This window comes from Callorhinus ursinus, unplaced genomic scaffold (assembly GCF_003265705.2).
Source record: "Callorhinus ursinus isolate GAN/ISIS: 27379988/994484 unplaced genomic scaffold, GSC_fseal_2.0 scaffold39, whole genome shotgun sequence".
Classification (NCBI taxonomy): domain Eukaryota; kingdom Metazoa; phylum Chordata; class Mammalia; order Carnivora; family Otariidae; genus Callorhinus; species Callorhinus ursinus.
The window spans coordinates 19,358,244-19,375,679 of record NW_027397101.1 but is presented as its reverse complement, the minus strand read 5'-3'; the positions used below and the strand labels follow the sequence as shown (position 1 = coordinate 19,375,679).

The 17,436-nt window shown below is 34.4% G+C and overlaps 1 protein-coding gene across 7 annotated transcripts in view; it reads right to left on the bottom strand.

The window, feature by feature from the left end:
- The window catches only part of CNTLN (centlein), a 294,410-nt gene that overhangs the window by 177,810 nt on the left and 99,164 nt on the right, over nucleotides 1-17,436 (bottom strand). For all 7 annotated transcript variants that reach the window (XM_073880839.1, XM_073880843.1, XM_073880842.1 and 4 more), the window contains exons 4-5: nucleotides 10,242-10,376; nucleotides 9,459-9,638 (exon numbers count right to left, since the gene is read on the bottom strand). In XM_073880839.1, coding sequence (XP_073736940.1) covers nucleotides 9,459-9,638; nucleotides 10,242-10,376 — 315 coding nt within the window. The remainder of the gene's footprint in view (nucleotides 1-9,458; nucleotides 9,639-10,241; nucleotides 10,377-17,436) is intronic.

Sequence of the window (17,436 nt, the reverse complement as noted above, 5' to 3'; positions counted from 1 at the left end):
AAACAAACAAAAACACCTGCCAACACAGAAACATATATACAGTAAAGCTATCATTTAAAACTAAAGGTGATGAGTGACATGAGGAAAATAATAGAGTACGCAGCTCCAAGCACTCTTGCCCTGGCAGAAATATCAAAAAGAAAGCAGAAACTCTCAGAACCAATGTTAGAAAAACTATGGAATGCATTCAAAGGTTTACAACAACCAAGCAAATAATGAGCTAAAAAATAAAAGCAAGTTAAAAATGGGACAAAAGTTTTATGGAGTTTTCACTTGCCCTTCCCCACACTGTCTCCAGCAAGCTAACTATTTCAAAGACTGAATCTTAAAGCAGTGATATTCTTAGAATGGCAGTAACCCATGTTCCCAGCTGGAGATGCTGGTTCCTGGTTTGGGAGGAAGCAGAACAGACTTTACAGTAAATTAATATGTGGGTCTATTCTAATTTATCTGAGGGCTACCTGAAGGAATGATGAAAAGTGAATATGTCTATTTGATCTAACTGGGAACAAAGACTGGATAAATGGCTCAAAAATACCACAAGGTAAACTAACAAACCACAGATGTGTGGGACAAAAGATTATTGGTTGAGATATACAACAGAATGCCTCAGACATGGGAGCAAAAGCCTTGGGAGATTCTTGGGGACATTAGGACTTTCAAAAATACCTACTGATTTGGGAGAGTTTAGAAAGCCATAGAGAGGCTCAGAGAAAGATGCATGCTCAGAAAAGAGAAAAGAAGACCCGAAGTTTTACCCTTGGCTGAGCTCTGAGCTCAGGGCAAATATGGCTAATTATTGAAGGAGTGTCTTAGCACAGAGTCAATACAAAGACTGGGAGAGGGATTTGTTTTGTGTCTGTAGATGTATTTTTTTTTTTTTTTTTTTTGCTTCTTTGTGTTTTGTTTGTTTATTTTGGCTCCTGCCATTCAGGGATAACTGTGAGGCAATGTGAGGTGAACAAAAGCTAAAGGATAGAAACCTCAGTGACCTTATACAAGTGACCTTACACTCTAACAAATGTAGATTGGAAGATTATCTAAACAGACTACCACAGCCTCCAACAGTTAAAAAAGCAGCAAGGCTTCAGGAAGGGGTAGAATCTAACTTCCAGAGTTACCACATACGCATATGCCCAACTTTCAACAACAAAATATCACAAGGCCTACAAAAACAAAACAAAACAAAAAACAAGCCAACAAACAAAAACCAGGAAAGTATGGCCTAACCAAAGGAACATACAAATTAGCAGAAACCATTCCTGAGGAACCCCAGATATCAGATTTATAAGGCAAACACTTTAAAATAACTATCCTAAATATCCTTACAGCGCTGAAGAAAAACATGAAAAAAGTCTACAGGAAACCAGAAAAACAATGTATAAATCAAAAGAATATCAATTAAAGAGAAAGAAATTAGTAAAAGGAATCAAACAAATTCTGGAGCTAAAAAAGTACAATAACAAAAATGGATGATTTTCCAAGTATACAACAACAGATGCAGAGTAGGAAGAAGAAAGAATCAGCAAGCTAGAAGAAAAACATGTAAAATTATTGAAACTGAACACCAAAAAGAACATGAAGACAGTGAACAGACCCTATTTGAAAACTATGGGACACCATTAACTAGACCAACATATACATTATGGGAGTCCCAGAAAGACAAGAGACAGAAGAGGAAGCAGAAATAACATTTGAAGAAATAACAGCCATGACAGTCCCAATTTTGATGGAAGACATGCACCTACAAATCCAAAGGACTCAACAAACTCCCAAGAATGATCAACAGAAAGAGACTTACAAATTATTAACAACCTTTTGAAATATAGCCCCCGCAAAAAGAATCTTGAAAGTAAGAGTGACTTGTCACATAGAAGAGATCCTTACTGAGATTAATAACTAATTTCTCATCAGAAACCATGGAGGCTAGAAGGCAGTGGGATAACATATTTAAAGTGTTGAAAGTAAAGAAGTATCAACATACCCAGCAAAACTGTCCTTCAAAATTTAGACAGAATTAAGAGATTCAGTGGTAAACAAAAGGAACACACAAAGAGTGTTTATTAATAGGGGAGGCTGAGGGAGTTCATTAACAGATCTGCCCTACAGGAAATGCTAATGGGAGTCCTTCAGATTAAGTTGAAAGGAAGTAAGATTGTAACTCAACGCCATATGAAGAAATAAAGACCCCAGTAAAGATAAATCCATAAGCCAGCATTATTATGCAATATTTGGTTTGTTACTCTACTTTTTATTTACCACATTTCAAAGACAAACATACAAAATTATACATCTATGTTAAAGGGCACACAATTTATTATGATGTAACTTGTGACAACAATAATGTAAAGTAGAGGGGAAGAGCAATATAGATGAGTTTTAGTATCGCTATTGTATAAGATGGCATAAATTCAAATTATATTATTTTAAGTTCATGATGACAAATGTAAATCCATGGTAACCACAAAGAAAATATATCAATAGAATAAACACACAAAAAAATGAGAAGGGAAGTGCCACTATAACAAATCAACCAAATACAAAGGAAGACAGTAACTGAGGAAATGAGGGGAAAAAAATACCATGAGGGAAAAAAATACCTATCAGACATACAGTGAATAAATAATAAAATGTCAGAAGTTAGTCCTTTCTAACTAGGAATTACTTTATATATACATGGATTTAACTCTCTAATCAAAAGGAAGATATTAACAGAATGGATAAAGAAAACATTATACTGGGGCACCTGGGTGGCTCAGTCAGTGAAGTGGCTGCCTTTGGCTCAGGTCATGATCCCAGAGTCCTGGGATAGAGCTCCACGTCAGGCTCCCTGCTAAGCAGGGAGCCTGCTTCTCCCTCTCCCTTTGCCTGCCTCTCTGCCTATTTGTGCTATCTGTCAAATAAATAAATAAATAAATCTTTAAAAAAATAAACTTTAAAAAATAAAATAAAAAAAGAAAACATTATACAACATGTTGATTAAAACAGACTCACTTTAAATAAGTCAGTCAGAAAAAGATAAACAACATATAATTTCACTTATATGTGGAATTGAAGAAACAAACAAATGAACAAAGAAAAAAGACACAAAAAAAACCCCAGATACTTGAATACAGAGAACAAACTGATAGTTACCAAACTGAGGTGGGGAGGGATGGGTGAAACAGATGAAGGGCATTAAGGGTAGACATCATTATGAGCATTATGTATACAATTGCTAAATCACTATATTGTACCTCTGAAACTAGTATAACACTGTATGTTAATCATACTGGAGTTAAAATTTTTTTGAAAATATACTCACTTTAGATCCAAAGACAGAAATAGACTGAAAACGAAAGAATGGGAAAAGATAACTATGGAAATAATAAACAAAGAGAGCTGGAATAGCTATAATAATATTGGACAAAATATACTTTAAGTCAAAAATTGTTACAAAAAGCAAAAGGAGGACTTATATATTGATTGAAGAATCAATTCATCAAGAAGATATAACAACAAACCAAACAACACCGCCCTTAAATATATAAAGTAAACAATTACAGAACTGAAAGGAGAAATAGACAGTTCTCTACAGTAATAGTTGGAGAATTCAATACTCCACTTTAAATAATGAATAGAACCTTTAAGCAGAAGGTCAACAAGGAGGAAGAGGGCTTAAACCACACTATAAACTAAGTAGCCCTAAGAGATGTATATGGAACACACTACTCCAAAAGCGCCGAATATATATTTTTCTCAAGTACACATGGAACATCCTCCATATTTGACCATATGTTAGCCATAAAACAATTCTTAATCAATTTAAAAACATTCTAATTATACAAAGTATCTCTTCCAACCACAGTGAATTGCAGCTAAAACTCAATAACAAGAAAATTTTTTAAAAATATGTGGAAATTAAATAATACACTCATAAACAACCAATAGGTCAAAGAAGAAATCACAAGAGTCAGAAAATATTCAGAAATGAATGAAAGCAAAACATAAATACTAATACTTACAGGATGCAGCAAAGGCAGTCCCCAGAGGGCTATAAATGCCAACATTAAAAAAGAAAACATATCTCAAATTAGTCATCTAATTTTACACCTTGAAGAAACAGAAAACAAATATCAAAGCGAAACCAAACAGAAAAGAAGAAATAATAAAGATTAGTGTGGAAATTTTTTAAAAAGGGAACAGCAAAACAATAAAGAATAAGTTAAAGCAAAAGTTGACTCTCTGAAAATAGCAACAAAATGAACAAACCTTTAGTTAGAATAAGAAAAAAGAGAAAGAGTGTAAATAACTAAAATCAAAAATCAAAGTGAAGACACTACTACAAACTATACAGAAATAAAAAGGATTATTAGAGAATACTGTAAGCAATTTGATATCAATAAATTAGATGACAAGATGAAACTGACAAATTCTTAGAAACACACAAATCACCTAAACTAATTCAAGAACAAATAGAAAATCTCAACAGACCTATATTAACTGAAGAGGTTTAATCAGTTATCAAAACTACCCAACATAAAAAATTCAGATTGCTTCACTAGTGAATTCTACCAAACATTTTATTTTATTTTTTTTTATTTATTTGAGAGAAAGAGAGAGAAAGCATAGGGGGCAGAGGGAGAGGGAGAGAAGCAGACTCCCTGCTGAATGCAGAGCCCAACACAGGGCTCAATCTCACAACCCTGAGGATCACGACCCAAGCCAAAATCAAGAGTTGGATGCTTAACTGACTAAGCTGCCCAGACACCCCTCTACCAAACATTTTAAAAGAATGAATACCAATTCTTCTTGAACTCTTCCAAAAAATATGAGAGGAGGAAACATTTTCTAATTCTTTCTACAAGGCCAGGTTTATCTTGGTACCAAAGCCAGATAAAGATAAAAATATCCCAGCAACATAAAGTTGATTTAATATCCAAATTCAAGTAAAATAACATACCATACCCATAGAATAAAATACAAAGACCACATGATCATTTCAATAGATATAAAAAAAAGCATTTGCCAAAATCCAAAATCCAAAACCCCTTCATGATAAAAACATTCAAAAACTAGGAATAGAGGGAAACTTCCTCAATCTGATAAAGTGTATCAACAAAACCTCAGAGCAAATATCATATTTAAGGGTGAAAGAGTAGATCCTTTCCCCATGAGATCAGGAACAAGACATAGATGTCTACTCTTTTTTTCTATTCAATTACATACTAGAGATTCTAGCCAGGATAATGGGCAATAAAATGAAATAAAAGGCATCCAGATTGGAAAAGAAGAAGTAATACTATCTCTATTTGTAGATGACATGATCTTACATACAGAAAGTCCTAAAGAATCAACCTTATTGAACAAGGCTGCAGGATATGAAATCACTATATAAAAATTAATTATATACCTATACATTAGGAAATGAAGAAACAATTCCACTTAGAATAGAGTAAAAATTAAATATTTAGGAATAATATGTACCTGAGCACTGGGTGTTACACACAACTGATCAATTACTGAACACTACATCAGAAACTAATGATGTACTGTATGTTGGCTAATTGAATTTAAATTAAAAAAAAAATGAATTCCATTAAAAAAAAGGAATAATACATCCCCAAAGAAGTGCAAATACTTCTGGAAAGCAGTGCATGATACTCTGAAAACCACAAAACATTACTGAAAGAAATTAAAGTAGACCTAAAAAAAATGAAACAACTCGTGTTCATGGAGTAGAAGTTACAATACTGCTAAGATAGTGATATTTGCCAAATCGATCTTCTGATTCAATGCAATCTCTATTAAAATAAACCCAACTTGCTTTTTTTGTAAGAAATGGAAAAGATGATTCTAAAATTCATAGGGAAATGGAAGAGACCAAAATAGCCTATTTTGAAAAAAAAAGAATAAAAAATCTGGATGATACACATATCCCAATTTCAAAATCTATTACAAATCTACAATAATCAACAGTGTGGCACAGACATGAGGATAAATGTATAAATCAAACGGACAGAAGAGAGGTCCAGAATAAACCCTTATATTTACAGTCCACTGATACTCAATAAACATGCCAAGGCAGTAGCAGTGGGGTGGGGGGAAGAATAGTCTGTTTCAACAAATGGTATTTGAACAACTGAATAACATGTGCAAAAGAATGAAGTTCGATTCCCATCAAACACCATATTAAAAAGTTAACTCAAATGGATCAAAGAATTAAATACAAGATATAAAACTATAAAACTCTTGGAAGAACTCTTCTAGAAGAAAACATAGGTGTCCATCTTCTTGATCTTTGGTTAGGCAATGGTTTCTCAGATATGACACCAAAAGCATGGGTAACAAAAGAAAGATAAATTGTCAAAATTTAGAAGGATAAATTATCAAAATTTAAAACTTTTATGCTTCAAAAACACCATTAATAAAGTAAAAACAACTCCAAGAATTGAAGAAAATAGTTTCAAATTATACAGCTGAAAAGAGACTTGTATCCAGAAGTATATGTAAAGGGAATGAAATATGCATTTCTTAAAAAATAGACAAATAGCCAGTAGCATATGAAACGAGGCTCAACATCATTAGCCATCAGGGAAAGGCAAATCAAAACCACAATGAGACACCACTTCACATCCACAAAAACAAAGCGAAAAGGGAGACAATAACAAGTGTTGATGAGAACAAAATGAAATCAGAACCCCCACATACTGCTGTTTACAATGTAAAGTGGTACAGCTGCTTTTCAAAACAGTCTGACAGTTCCTCAAAAGCTTAAAAACAGTTACCATATGACCCAGTAATCTCAATCCTTGGCATGTACCTAAAAGAAATAAAAATATATGTATGTGTACATGAAATCTTGTACACAAATGGTCATAGCAACATCACTGAAGACACAAATGTCCATCCACTGGAGATAAATAAATAAAATGTAGGATAGCTATGTAATGGAATATTATTCAACAATAAAAAGGAACATAGTACTGATACATGCTACAACATGGATAAACACTGAAAACATTATTCTAAGTAGAAGAAGTCAGTCACAAAAGACCATATACTATGATTTTATTTATATGAAATGTTTAGAATAGACAAATCTATAGAAAAAGAAAGCAGATTACTGGTTATCAAGAGATGCAGGGTGAAGGGGTAAATGCAGAGTGATTGCTAAAGGTTACAGGGTTTTTTTTTCAAATAATGAAAATGTTCTAAAAGTAACTGTAGTAATTGTACAACTGTGCATAAACTAAAAACTAGTGCACTTGGACTGTGAATTTTAAATGGATTAAATGTGAATTATATGCCAATTAATATTTTAGAAAGGACAGAAAGATGCAAAGTTTTCTTAATAATGTAGAAAAATCAAGAAAATGTACATTTTAGAAAAGATAATTAGAAAAAATTATTGAAAAGGTTAGATAAATCAGTAACAATCCTGCCTTCCAGAAATCATTGAAATATTACTTACCATTATACAATCTTTTTTACAATAATATTAGTAGCTAGGAATAAATCTAGTAACAGTGGACAATGCCATTTTAAGAAAATTACAAAATCTTATTCCACATACATGAAGAGTAGGGTCACAATTCTCCCAAGATTAATTCATAAACTAAGTGTGGTTCCAATCTACTTTTTAACAGAATTTTTCAGTAAAACTAATAAAATGGTTCCTTTTAAGATTTATTTATTTGAGAGAGAGAAGGAGAGAGAGATAGAAAGACAGAGAGAATGTGCATGAATGTGAGGGGAGGGAGAGAGAGAATCTCCAGCAGACTCCTTGCTGAGTGCAGAGCACCTTGCGGGACTCAATCTCACACCCTGAGCCAAAACTAAGAACTCAACCAACTGAGCCACCCAGGTGCCCCAGTAACAAAATAGTTCTTAAATATTATAAGATAGTGAAGAAGCACATATAGGGTTCATGACTTACAAAAATAAGAAAAAGCAGACAAAACTACAATACCTAAAACCATGAAAATAATAAGATGTCCAGAAACAAACCTATACACACATGAACACGTTGAGATGTGAGAGAGATTGCATCACAAATCAATAAACTATTGAATAAATGGTGTGAAACAATATACCCCAAAATAAATTCTAAGCAGATTACAGACTTTGGAATAGGGAAAACTTTAGCATATAAGATTCCTAATCCAACACTGGAGAATAATAACACATACTCTTTCTAGATCCACAAACTTTTCAAAATCCAATTCACCTTACTTGAGATTCATGGAACAGAAAGTACTTGTAATATATAAAACAAAGTATTACTACCCAGAATAAATAAAAAATGTCTACAAATTAATAAGACATACTCCCCAATTAAAAAAAAAGTCATAGAACAAAAATCACAGAAAATCACATAATGAACAGTCATCAGTGATATGAAAAGTATCATCAAATACTCATATACCTATGAATTAACATAAGGAAGTACCATTCACACTTATCACACTACCAAACTGCTTAAAGGTTTCAGGGAAGCAGAAACTGACATAAAAGTTGAGAAAACAAATGCACCAGAATTCAAATCTCCCAATGGCTCAGTTGTTCCCTGATGATACACTAAAAGATTTAATGTATTTCCTTAAATATGTGAAATGAAATGAGTCACACACTCAGAAATTCATATCCCTTCACCTCTGAAATGATCATACACACATACACATATATCCATACTTAGTACATTTTAATAGCTATATATACATATATATACATGTGTGTACTTATGTTATATATTCTTTTTATGTGTGCATACATAGAGGCACTATCATATTTACTAGCACGAAAATTTGTTTCTGGCCTTTTCAACAAAGTCTATGGTAAAAAAGAAACCTGAAATTCAATGGAAAAAAAATTTAGCAAAAACATTCTCAAGACAAAGAGAAAGCCACCAAAAAAGTATTACTTTGAAAAATACTGATGGACATAGTATAAAGATTGATTGTACCTTTTATTTTCTACAAAAATAAAATCTTACTATGAATAAGGCCCTCTTACGCCAAAGAAAAGCACCATCTTCAAAACACATATGAGTATTTTTCAATTACTTTGTGCTTTCTTCACATTTTATTTTTTAAAAGACCTGGAAAATACATTCTTAAAACTCTGCTGTAATGAATTCTAGCTATATTTATAAATTTAAGCTCTAACTGAAAAATGTCAAACCTCATGATTTTAAATATGTTTTTTCAAAACATTTTTCATTTCAAAATGCTATAGCCTTTATTTTTTAATGATTACATTTTAGATAACTATTTGAAGTCAGTTTCCTGCTTTGCAACATCAATTTTTAAAAAGCTGTGGGTCGTTAAGTGAAAGAATATAAATTAATGCTGGTCCCCACTGGTGGATTTGAATATGTAACTTGTTATTTAAAGAAAATCACATGTAATAAACTTCCTATAAGAAGTTAGATCCGAAATAACAGCATTATTCTCATTCTCTACACTCTCACTGCATACCTTTATTTTTGCATCAATGCTATGTTTTTCTTTTCTCCAATGTGCTTCTTGCTTCCTCAGTTTCTCCAGGTCATTTAGCAGGTCAGCGCAGCGGGTACTTAATTTCTCATTTTCCTCCTCCAGATTTTTTATAACCAGTCTGTTTTGCTCTTCCTTATTCTGTACACACTCCTTAGTGTCCTGTAGAACAGTACCACAAGGGCCGATAAACAAAACAACAACAACAAAAAAGGTGAGAACTAATCAGCAAATATAAACTGTACAGTTTTACCCTCACAGCAGCTTCTTCTATATTTGATGGCCAAGGTCACCTGTATACTTTTATTGGCCTCTTTTCATGCAGGTGGATGGGTCATATTTTTTCACTGGATGACAGCTTTGATGAGTACACATTTGCAAAGAGCCCATTAATTGATCAAGCTGCCTTTGATGCTGTCCCCAGCTATTTTTGAGACCCACACAGACATATCCTCCCAGACCTGGGTTTTATCAATTAATAATGCCAGTCCCATCAGAATCTAATTACAAGAAGCCACATATTCACACTCCTACTTTCTTAGCTCCATTTCCATCATTAACTATTTATCTGAAAGTTATAAAGCTTGGAGTCTTATCTTTAAAGCATCTTTCTCAGTTTTTGCATGTGAGAAAACTGCGTGGTACAGCAGGGCCTAGGGCAATTTTTCCTCCAAGCTTGTCACTTTCTGTGCCACAGAGGCTGACAAAGCTTAAAGTAGGACTTCAAAGCAACAGTGCTGTAAAACTATGTACAAGTCAACACACCTTAACTTCTTGACTTTTATCTTTAAATTTCTTCTGCAAGTTGCTGAATTCTTTCCTTAAGAAAGCATTTTCTTCATCAACTGCAATCTTCCGTTTTACAAGGTCATTTATTTCTATTTGTAGTCCTGTTTCTCTCTATGGAAAAAAAAATCACAATTATTGGTAAGCTGGATTTCTAAGAAAAAATTATTTTATTTAAAAAGTTCCACCTTTTGATTGATAATATTAGGATTAACTAGCTTTCATAATAATGTCTATTATCACAATTCTCATTTCTGGTGACATGCCCATCAATTTTCAAGTAAACGGTGCAAGTATGGTATCTGTTTATTAGTTTAAGATGAAGAACACATAAAAACTGGATGCCAAATATTAAGCCACATTCAGAAAGCAAACTTTTGGGATTTAGGTGCATAACAGAAGAAAACCAGAATTTTATAAAATATTCCAATCAAAGAAAATGTGTATGTAGCTAAGATAAGAATTACCCTCTTATTTGAGTATCATTTGGAAGAAAACATTTTTTAGAGAAACAATTATAGTTTTGTGAAGGCATACATAATTTTCAAGACTGGAAAATGGCAAGTTAGTTTTGGTATGAAAGATATCTTGCTGTGTAGAAAACATATTCAGGATATTAAAACTGCCATAGTTTTTTATTTATTTTTATTTATTTGACAGAGAGAGAGAGAGAGACAGCGAGAGAGGGAACACAAGCAGGGGGAGAGGGAGAAGCAGGTTTCCCACCCAGCAGGGAGCCTAATACGGGGCTTGATCCCAGGACCCTGGGATCATGACCTGAGCTGAAGGCAGATGCTTAACAACTGAGCCACCCAGGCAGCCCCAAAATTGCCAGTTTTCAACTGAATGTTTTTTTCACCTGCCAGAGATACCTAAACAATACCTAATTACAGGACATGTCCATGACTCAATTCGTAGTTTCTCTCTTATCCCTACAGCTCTTATCTCAGAAAATTTACCCCTTCTTGGCTTCTGGTCTCATGTCTGAGAGTCTTACTAATTCTAATTCAGTCCTGATTCTCTCCCAATCACCAATGCCACATTTCCAACTTTCAATATAATACCTCCACTTGGATTATCTGCTGGAACTTGAAACTAACAGGCCAAAACTGAAATCCATATCCTGATACTATCTCTTTCTAAACTTCTTCAACTTTTGTCAACCCAACTTTTGTTCATTTTTTTCAACTGATATTTATTAAGCACCCATTACACGCTTACAAGCTTTTTGAAAGCATCCAGGTCATTCTTAACAGCACCCTTCCCCAAAGCCCTATCTTCCTGTCAACCAAGAAGACACATCAAGTTATAACATACTGTTGTGTTATTAAGTAGGATGCTTAATAGAAAACCCTGACCTTCATTCCATCTCTGAGCTATCAGTGATGTTCATTTGATTCTTAAATATCAATTTATTTTGTACTCCCATACCTACTCCTTATTAAACATGCTGCACATGACTTGAGGAGGAGCTTCAAGAATAGGATGCAAAACAACGTGAGTTTCAGGAATAAAGTGAGAGTATCTACTATATTCTAATTTTTTAAGCTATAATGTTAATTGTTTATTTTACTTGACTTCTAATTAAAAATATTTTAGGAGCACCTGGGTGGCTCAGTTGGTTAAGGGTCCCACTCTTGATTTCAGCTCAGGTCATGATCTCAGGGTGGTGAGATCAAGCCCCACATCAATGCTGGGTGTAGAGTCTGCTTAAGATTCTCTCTCTCCCAGATATTTGCAAATGACATACCAGATAAAGGGCTAGTATCCAAAATCTATAAAGAACTTATCAAACTCAACACCCAAAGAACAAATAATCCAATCAAGAAATGGGCAGAAGACATGAACAGACATTTTTCCAAACAAGACATCCAAATGGCCAACAGACACATGAAAAAGTGCTCAACATCGCTCGGCATCAGGGAAATCCAAATCAAAACCTCAATGAGATACCACCTCACACCAGTCAGAAGGGCTAATATTAACAAGTCAGGAAAAGACAGGTGTTGGCGAGGATGTGGAGTAAGGGGAACCCTCCTACACTGTTGGTAGGAATGCAAGCTGGTGCAGCCATTCTGGAAAACAGTATGGAGGTTCCCCCAAAAGTTGAAAATACAGCTACCCTACGACCCAGCAATTGCACTACTGGGTATTTACCCCAAGGATACAAATGTAGTGGGTGCCTGGGTGGCTCAGTTGGTTAAGCGACTGCTTTCGGCTCAGGTCATGATCCTGGAGTCCCGGGATCGAGTCCCGCATCGGGCTCCCTGCTCAGCAGGGGGTCTGCTTCTCCCTCTGACCCTCTTCCCTCTCGTGCTTTCTATCTCTCATTCTCTCTCTCTCTCAAATAAAAAAATAAAATCTTTAAAAAAAAAAAAAAAAAAAGGATACAAATGTAGTGATCCAAAGGGGTACATGCACCCCAATGTTTATAGCAGCAATGTCCACAACAGCCAAACTATGGAAAGAGCCAAGATGTCCATCAACAGATGAATGAATAAAAAAGATGTGGTATATATATATATACACAATGGAATCTTATGCAGCCATCAAAAAACCCCGGAAATCTTGCCATTTGCAACAACGTGGATGGAACTAGAGGGTATTATGCTAAGCGAAATAAGTCAATCAGAGAAAGACAGGTATCATATGATCTCACTGATATGAGGAGTTCTTAATCTCAGGAAACAAACTGAGGGTTGCTGGAGTGGTGGGGGGTGGGAGGGATGGGGTGGCTGGGTGATAGACATTGGGGAGGGTATGTGCTATGGTGAGCGCTGTGAATTGTGTAAGACTGTTGAATCACAGACCTGTACCTCTGAAACAAATAATACATTATATGTTAAAAAAAAAAAAAAGATAGTAGGAAGGGAAAAATGAAGGGGGCGGGAATTGGAGGGGAAGATGAATCATGAGAGACTATGGACTCTGAGAAACAAACTGAGGCTTCTAGAGGGGAGGGGGGTGGGGGCATGGGTTAACCCGGTGATGGGTATTAAAGAGGGCATGTATTGAATGGAGCAGTGGGTGTTATATGCAAACAATGAATCATGGAACACTACATCAAAAACTAATGATGTAATATACAGTGATTAACATGACACAATGAAATAAAATTTAAAAAAAAATTCTCTCTCTCCCTCTCCCTCTGCACCACCCCCACTGCCGCTGCTCACATGCACATGTTCTCTCTCTTAAAAAAAAAAAACCTTAAATACTGAACACATACAAAAATACCATGTGATAAATATGTAAGGTACAAAGAACTATTCTGTTTTGTATCCATAACCACCTAATTAAGAAACACAACTTTACCATTATCTTTAAGTCCTCTGTAGGTCCCCTGATCCTTACAACACTTCCATGTCCTCCAGAGCAAGGCACTATCCTACAACTTTGGTTCTTAGCCTTCTCTCGTCTATGTCTTCAAACTATAAAGAAATAGTCCGAAGACGTACATATCCCTATTTGATATATTGTACAGTTTAGCTTATTTTTTAACTTTAAATAAATTAAATCATACTACACATATTCTGTAGCTTGTTATTTTTTGCCCAAGATATGTTCCCAAATTCATCCATATTGATAGGCGGAGGCTACAATTCAATTACCTTGGTGTACAGTGCTATGGTGAGCACTGTGCTCATATATATAAATTGTATTTATATAATTATACATATAGTGCTATGCATAATTATATAAATATACTATAATATATTTATCTATCTCTTGTCAGTGTATACTTCAGCTGCTTCCCATTTTGGGAAAAGGGGTATACAAACAATGCTGCTATAAACACACTTAAACATGTCTCCTGATGCAGATGAGCAAGAATTTCTCCCAAGCAGTATTTTTCAAACTACAGACTGTAATCTAGTAATGGGTCATTAAATCAATTTAGTCATCACAATCAGCATCTTTTAAAAGTGGAATAGAATACAATAGAAAATATCAAAATATAACCATAAATTCTCAGCAAAAAAACTATGCCATAATAAAATTATGAAAGAAGCAAATACATTATCTCCTAAATTTTTACAGTGTTTAATTTTTGATTTATATTTTATTTAAATACTATTAAATTCATATTTGGTACATGCTTTGTTATATTTTTTACCTTTATTATACATATTAAAGACAATTATTATTATATGAAATTTTTATTTCATGTGTGGGTATACTAGGGTCATTAAGTAGAATACATTTTATTCAGTGTGGGGGTCATATTAATAAAAGTTTGAAAAATATTGCTTAAGATCATATTTGGAGGTAAAGTCACTAAGTCACAGGCTATAAGCACTTCAAGAGTTCTCACAGCTCCACATCTGTACCAACACTTGACTCTCAGGCTTGGTAATTTTTTACAAATCTAGTAAGTATAAATGCTTCCTCAATATAGTTTTAATTTTTATTTCATATTTTAATTATTAGGGCATATCAAACTGTGCCTGACATCAATCAAATGCTTAAGAATAGATGCATAAGTGTGGCCCATCCACAGTTCACAGCCCATTTTTCTATTCTCATCTAGGTGTTACCCTCCTTCAAGATTCAATCTCTCCCTTCCTCCACGAAGGTTTCTCCAAACTGTCATAGTAATTTCTACCCATTCTAGATTTGTCTTGCCCATATTATTCACTGGACACCTTAGGTACTACCTATCTATGTACTCATAATGCTTTCCAAACTAGATTAGCAAATGTTTATGAATGAGATTGACATAGAATGATAAATTCAATCATATGAACACTGAGATTGTTTACAGACTATCTACAGACCTCTCTTTTGAAAGGACAACTGACAAAACTTGAGAATCCTCATCTATTCCGGAAATTATTTAGACCCTAGGAAGGAAAGAACACTGAGCCAAATGATTAAAGTTTTAGAAGGGATTGCCCATCCATGTCAGCTAAACATAACAGAAATTGACAACTTAAACACCAATAACAAGCCCTTTCGTGAGAATTATTTAATAATTTGAATTTTGGCATTTGAGTGAATTTAGTAATCAACAAGGCCAAATATAGACTTAATTTTTAAATAAAAAAGCATAATACAAGCCTAACCCAAATTATCAATATTCTTGTAATTAGTTTGATAAATCTGATATTATGTTGAATAATCATTAAAGTAATAGATAAAGAGGCACTACCAATAAAAGACAACCAACAATTGAAACCTTTAAAGATTGGAAAATTTTGTATAATGCAAAACATTTTCCTATTAAAGTATGCTCTTAGTGATCTACTTGAAATAATGAAAGTACAGGTATATACAGCTGTAGTTCATTTTTAAATTTAGCTTTATGAAACTTTTCAACAAACTTCTCTGGATAGAGTACATTCTTAATGGTCTGGCTTGAGTTAATATTAAAATAGCAAATAGAACTCAGAGGAACCATAAAGCATAAAGGGTGACAAGAGAAAGTATGTCTGGAACAAATAATTTATTATGGATAAGACATGAAATGAATAATTCACATCACGGTCAAGAGAAGTCTATAGAGTAAGAAGAGAATGATAAAGAGTATGATGCAGGGAAAAAGGGGAAGGAGGGGCAGCGGCATAAGACCTAAAACTCTACTGAGCAATACTTGAGCATAGTTAATATATTATTTATTTGACCTACTTTCAAATGGGCATGAAAGTTTTAGTAAAAAACAGAGAAGTTATGCGGGCGCCTGGGTGGCTCAGTCGTTAAGCATTTGCCTTCAGCTCAGATCATGATCCCAGGGTCCTGGGATCGAGCCCCGCATCAGGCTCCCTGCTCCGCGGGAAGCCTGCTTCTCCCTCTCTCACTCCCCCTGCTTGTGTTCCCTCTCTTGCTGTGTCTCTCTCTGTCAAATAGATAAATAAAATCATTTTTAAAAAAAAACAGAGAAGTTATGAAGCCACAACAGTGGTAAATGGAGAAATTAAACAATGGTAAATAGAGAAAAGGGAAGGGATAACAGATCTAATTGTAACTGAGAACGAAAACTTATTTCTGAGCCTCCTATAAGGTAAAAAAAAAAGGGTGGGGTGGGGTGAGGATATAACGTTAAACAGCAACCATTATCTAATTAAATACAATATACTAATCTGTGAGCAGAGTCATGCTATCCAATGCAATACTAGAAGGGGAATTTATTACATGATTTATTTTATAACTACCAGTGACAAAGCTAAGGCACAGACTTACCAAAAGAAGTTATAGGCAATGTTTTACACTATCATAAGTAAAATGTTATAATATTAGATTGCACTTCTCTGAAAGTTTTTTCTGCAATCAGCTAAAAAATAGTGTGCATGAGTGTGTGTATGTGTGTGTGTAACTTTCTAGAAATTTGATTAGATACATAAGTAAGATTTAAATAAGCTATAGGAATTGTCATTCTTAAGTGTTACTCTATTCCATAAGCTATAAGTTTTAAAAATTAAGAGCTACTTAATATTGCTCAGTGGAACAACAAAAACACACTGGAGGGACTTCCAGGTTCCACTCAGGCATGTAAGGAACTTGGAAGTCATTGCTCCTGTTCACAAACATGAAAAAAAGCTCAACTAACCAAAAATCAACAACTCTTCTTAGAGCTATCAAAAAACTGGGGTCATAGAGCAAACTGTTGTTCCCCCAACTAGAGAAACAGACAGGTAGATACAGATAGTGGCACTTTACCAGAGCAGAAAACTCCATGGGAACCACTACCAGTGTAGGAAAATCTAATCTGTAATTAACAGATTGCTGGAAGATCAAAGTGGGCAAGTTTTGAGAGTTAAAAAGTCCAAAAAAGCCCAATCTTAGGGAAGTTTTGCCAGAGCCTAACCAACCTGGCAAAAGGGAAAAAAACTAACTCCAATACCCTCTAGCCTTCCTATTATCCAAGGGGGGAAAGGCTGAGAAGTACTTATGAAGGTCACAGTGTAGGGACACAAGCTCTCTAAAAGACAGAGACCTAATTATGGGACTAAAGAATACTTCCCCCTCCCCCTGACACCTCACCACATCAGTAGGGCTTCTGTATAACAACCAGGGAACACAATAGAAAGAATTGTGCGTCTCAGATGATATTTAAGAAACTTGTAAAGAAACCCAAATAAAAAAGAACAACAAACAAAGTTTAGCCTCTGACACGTACAGTTACAGCCAACATAAACAGAGCCTAAGCCCTAGCCAGATAAACATAAAACCTCAC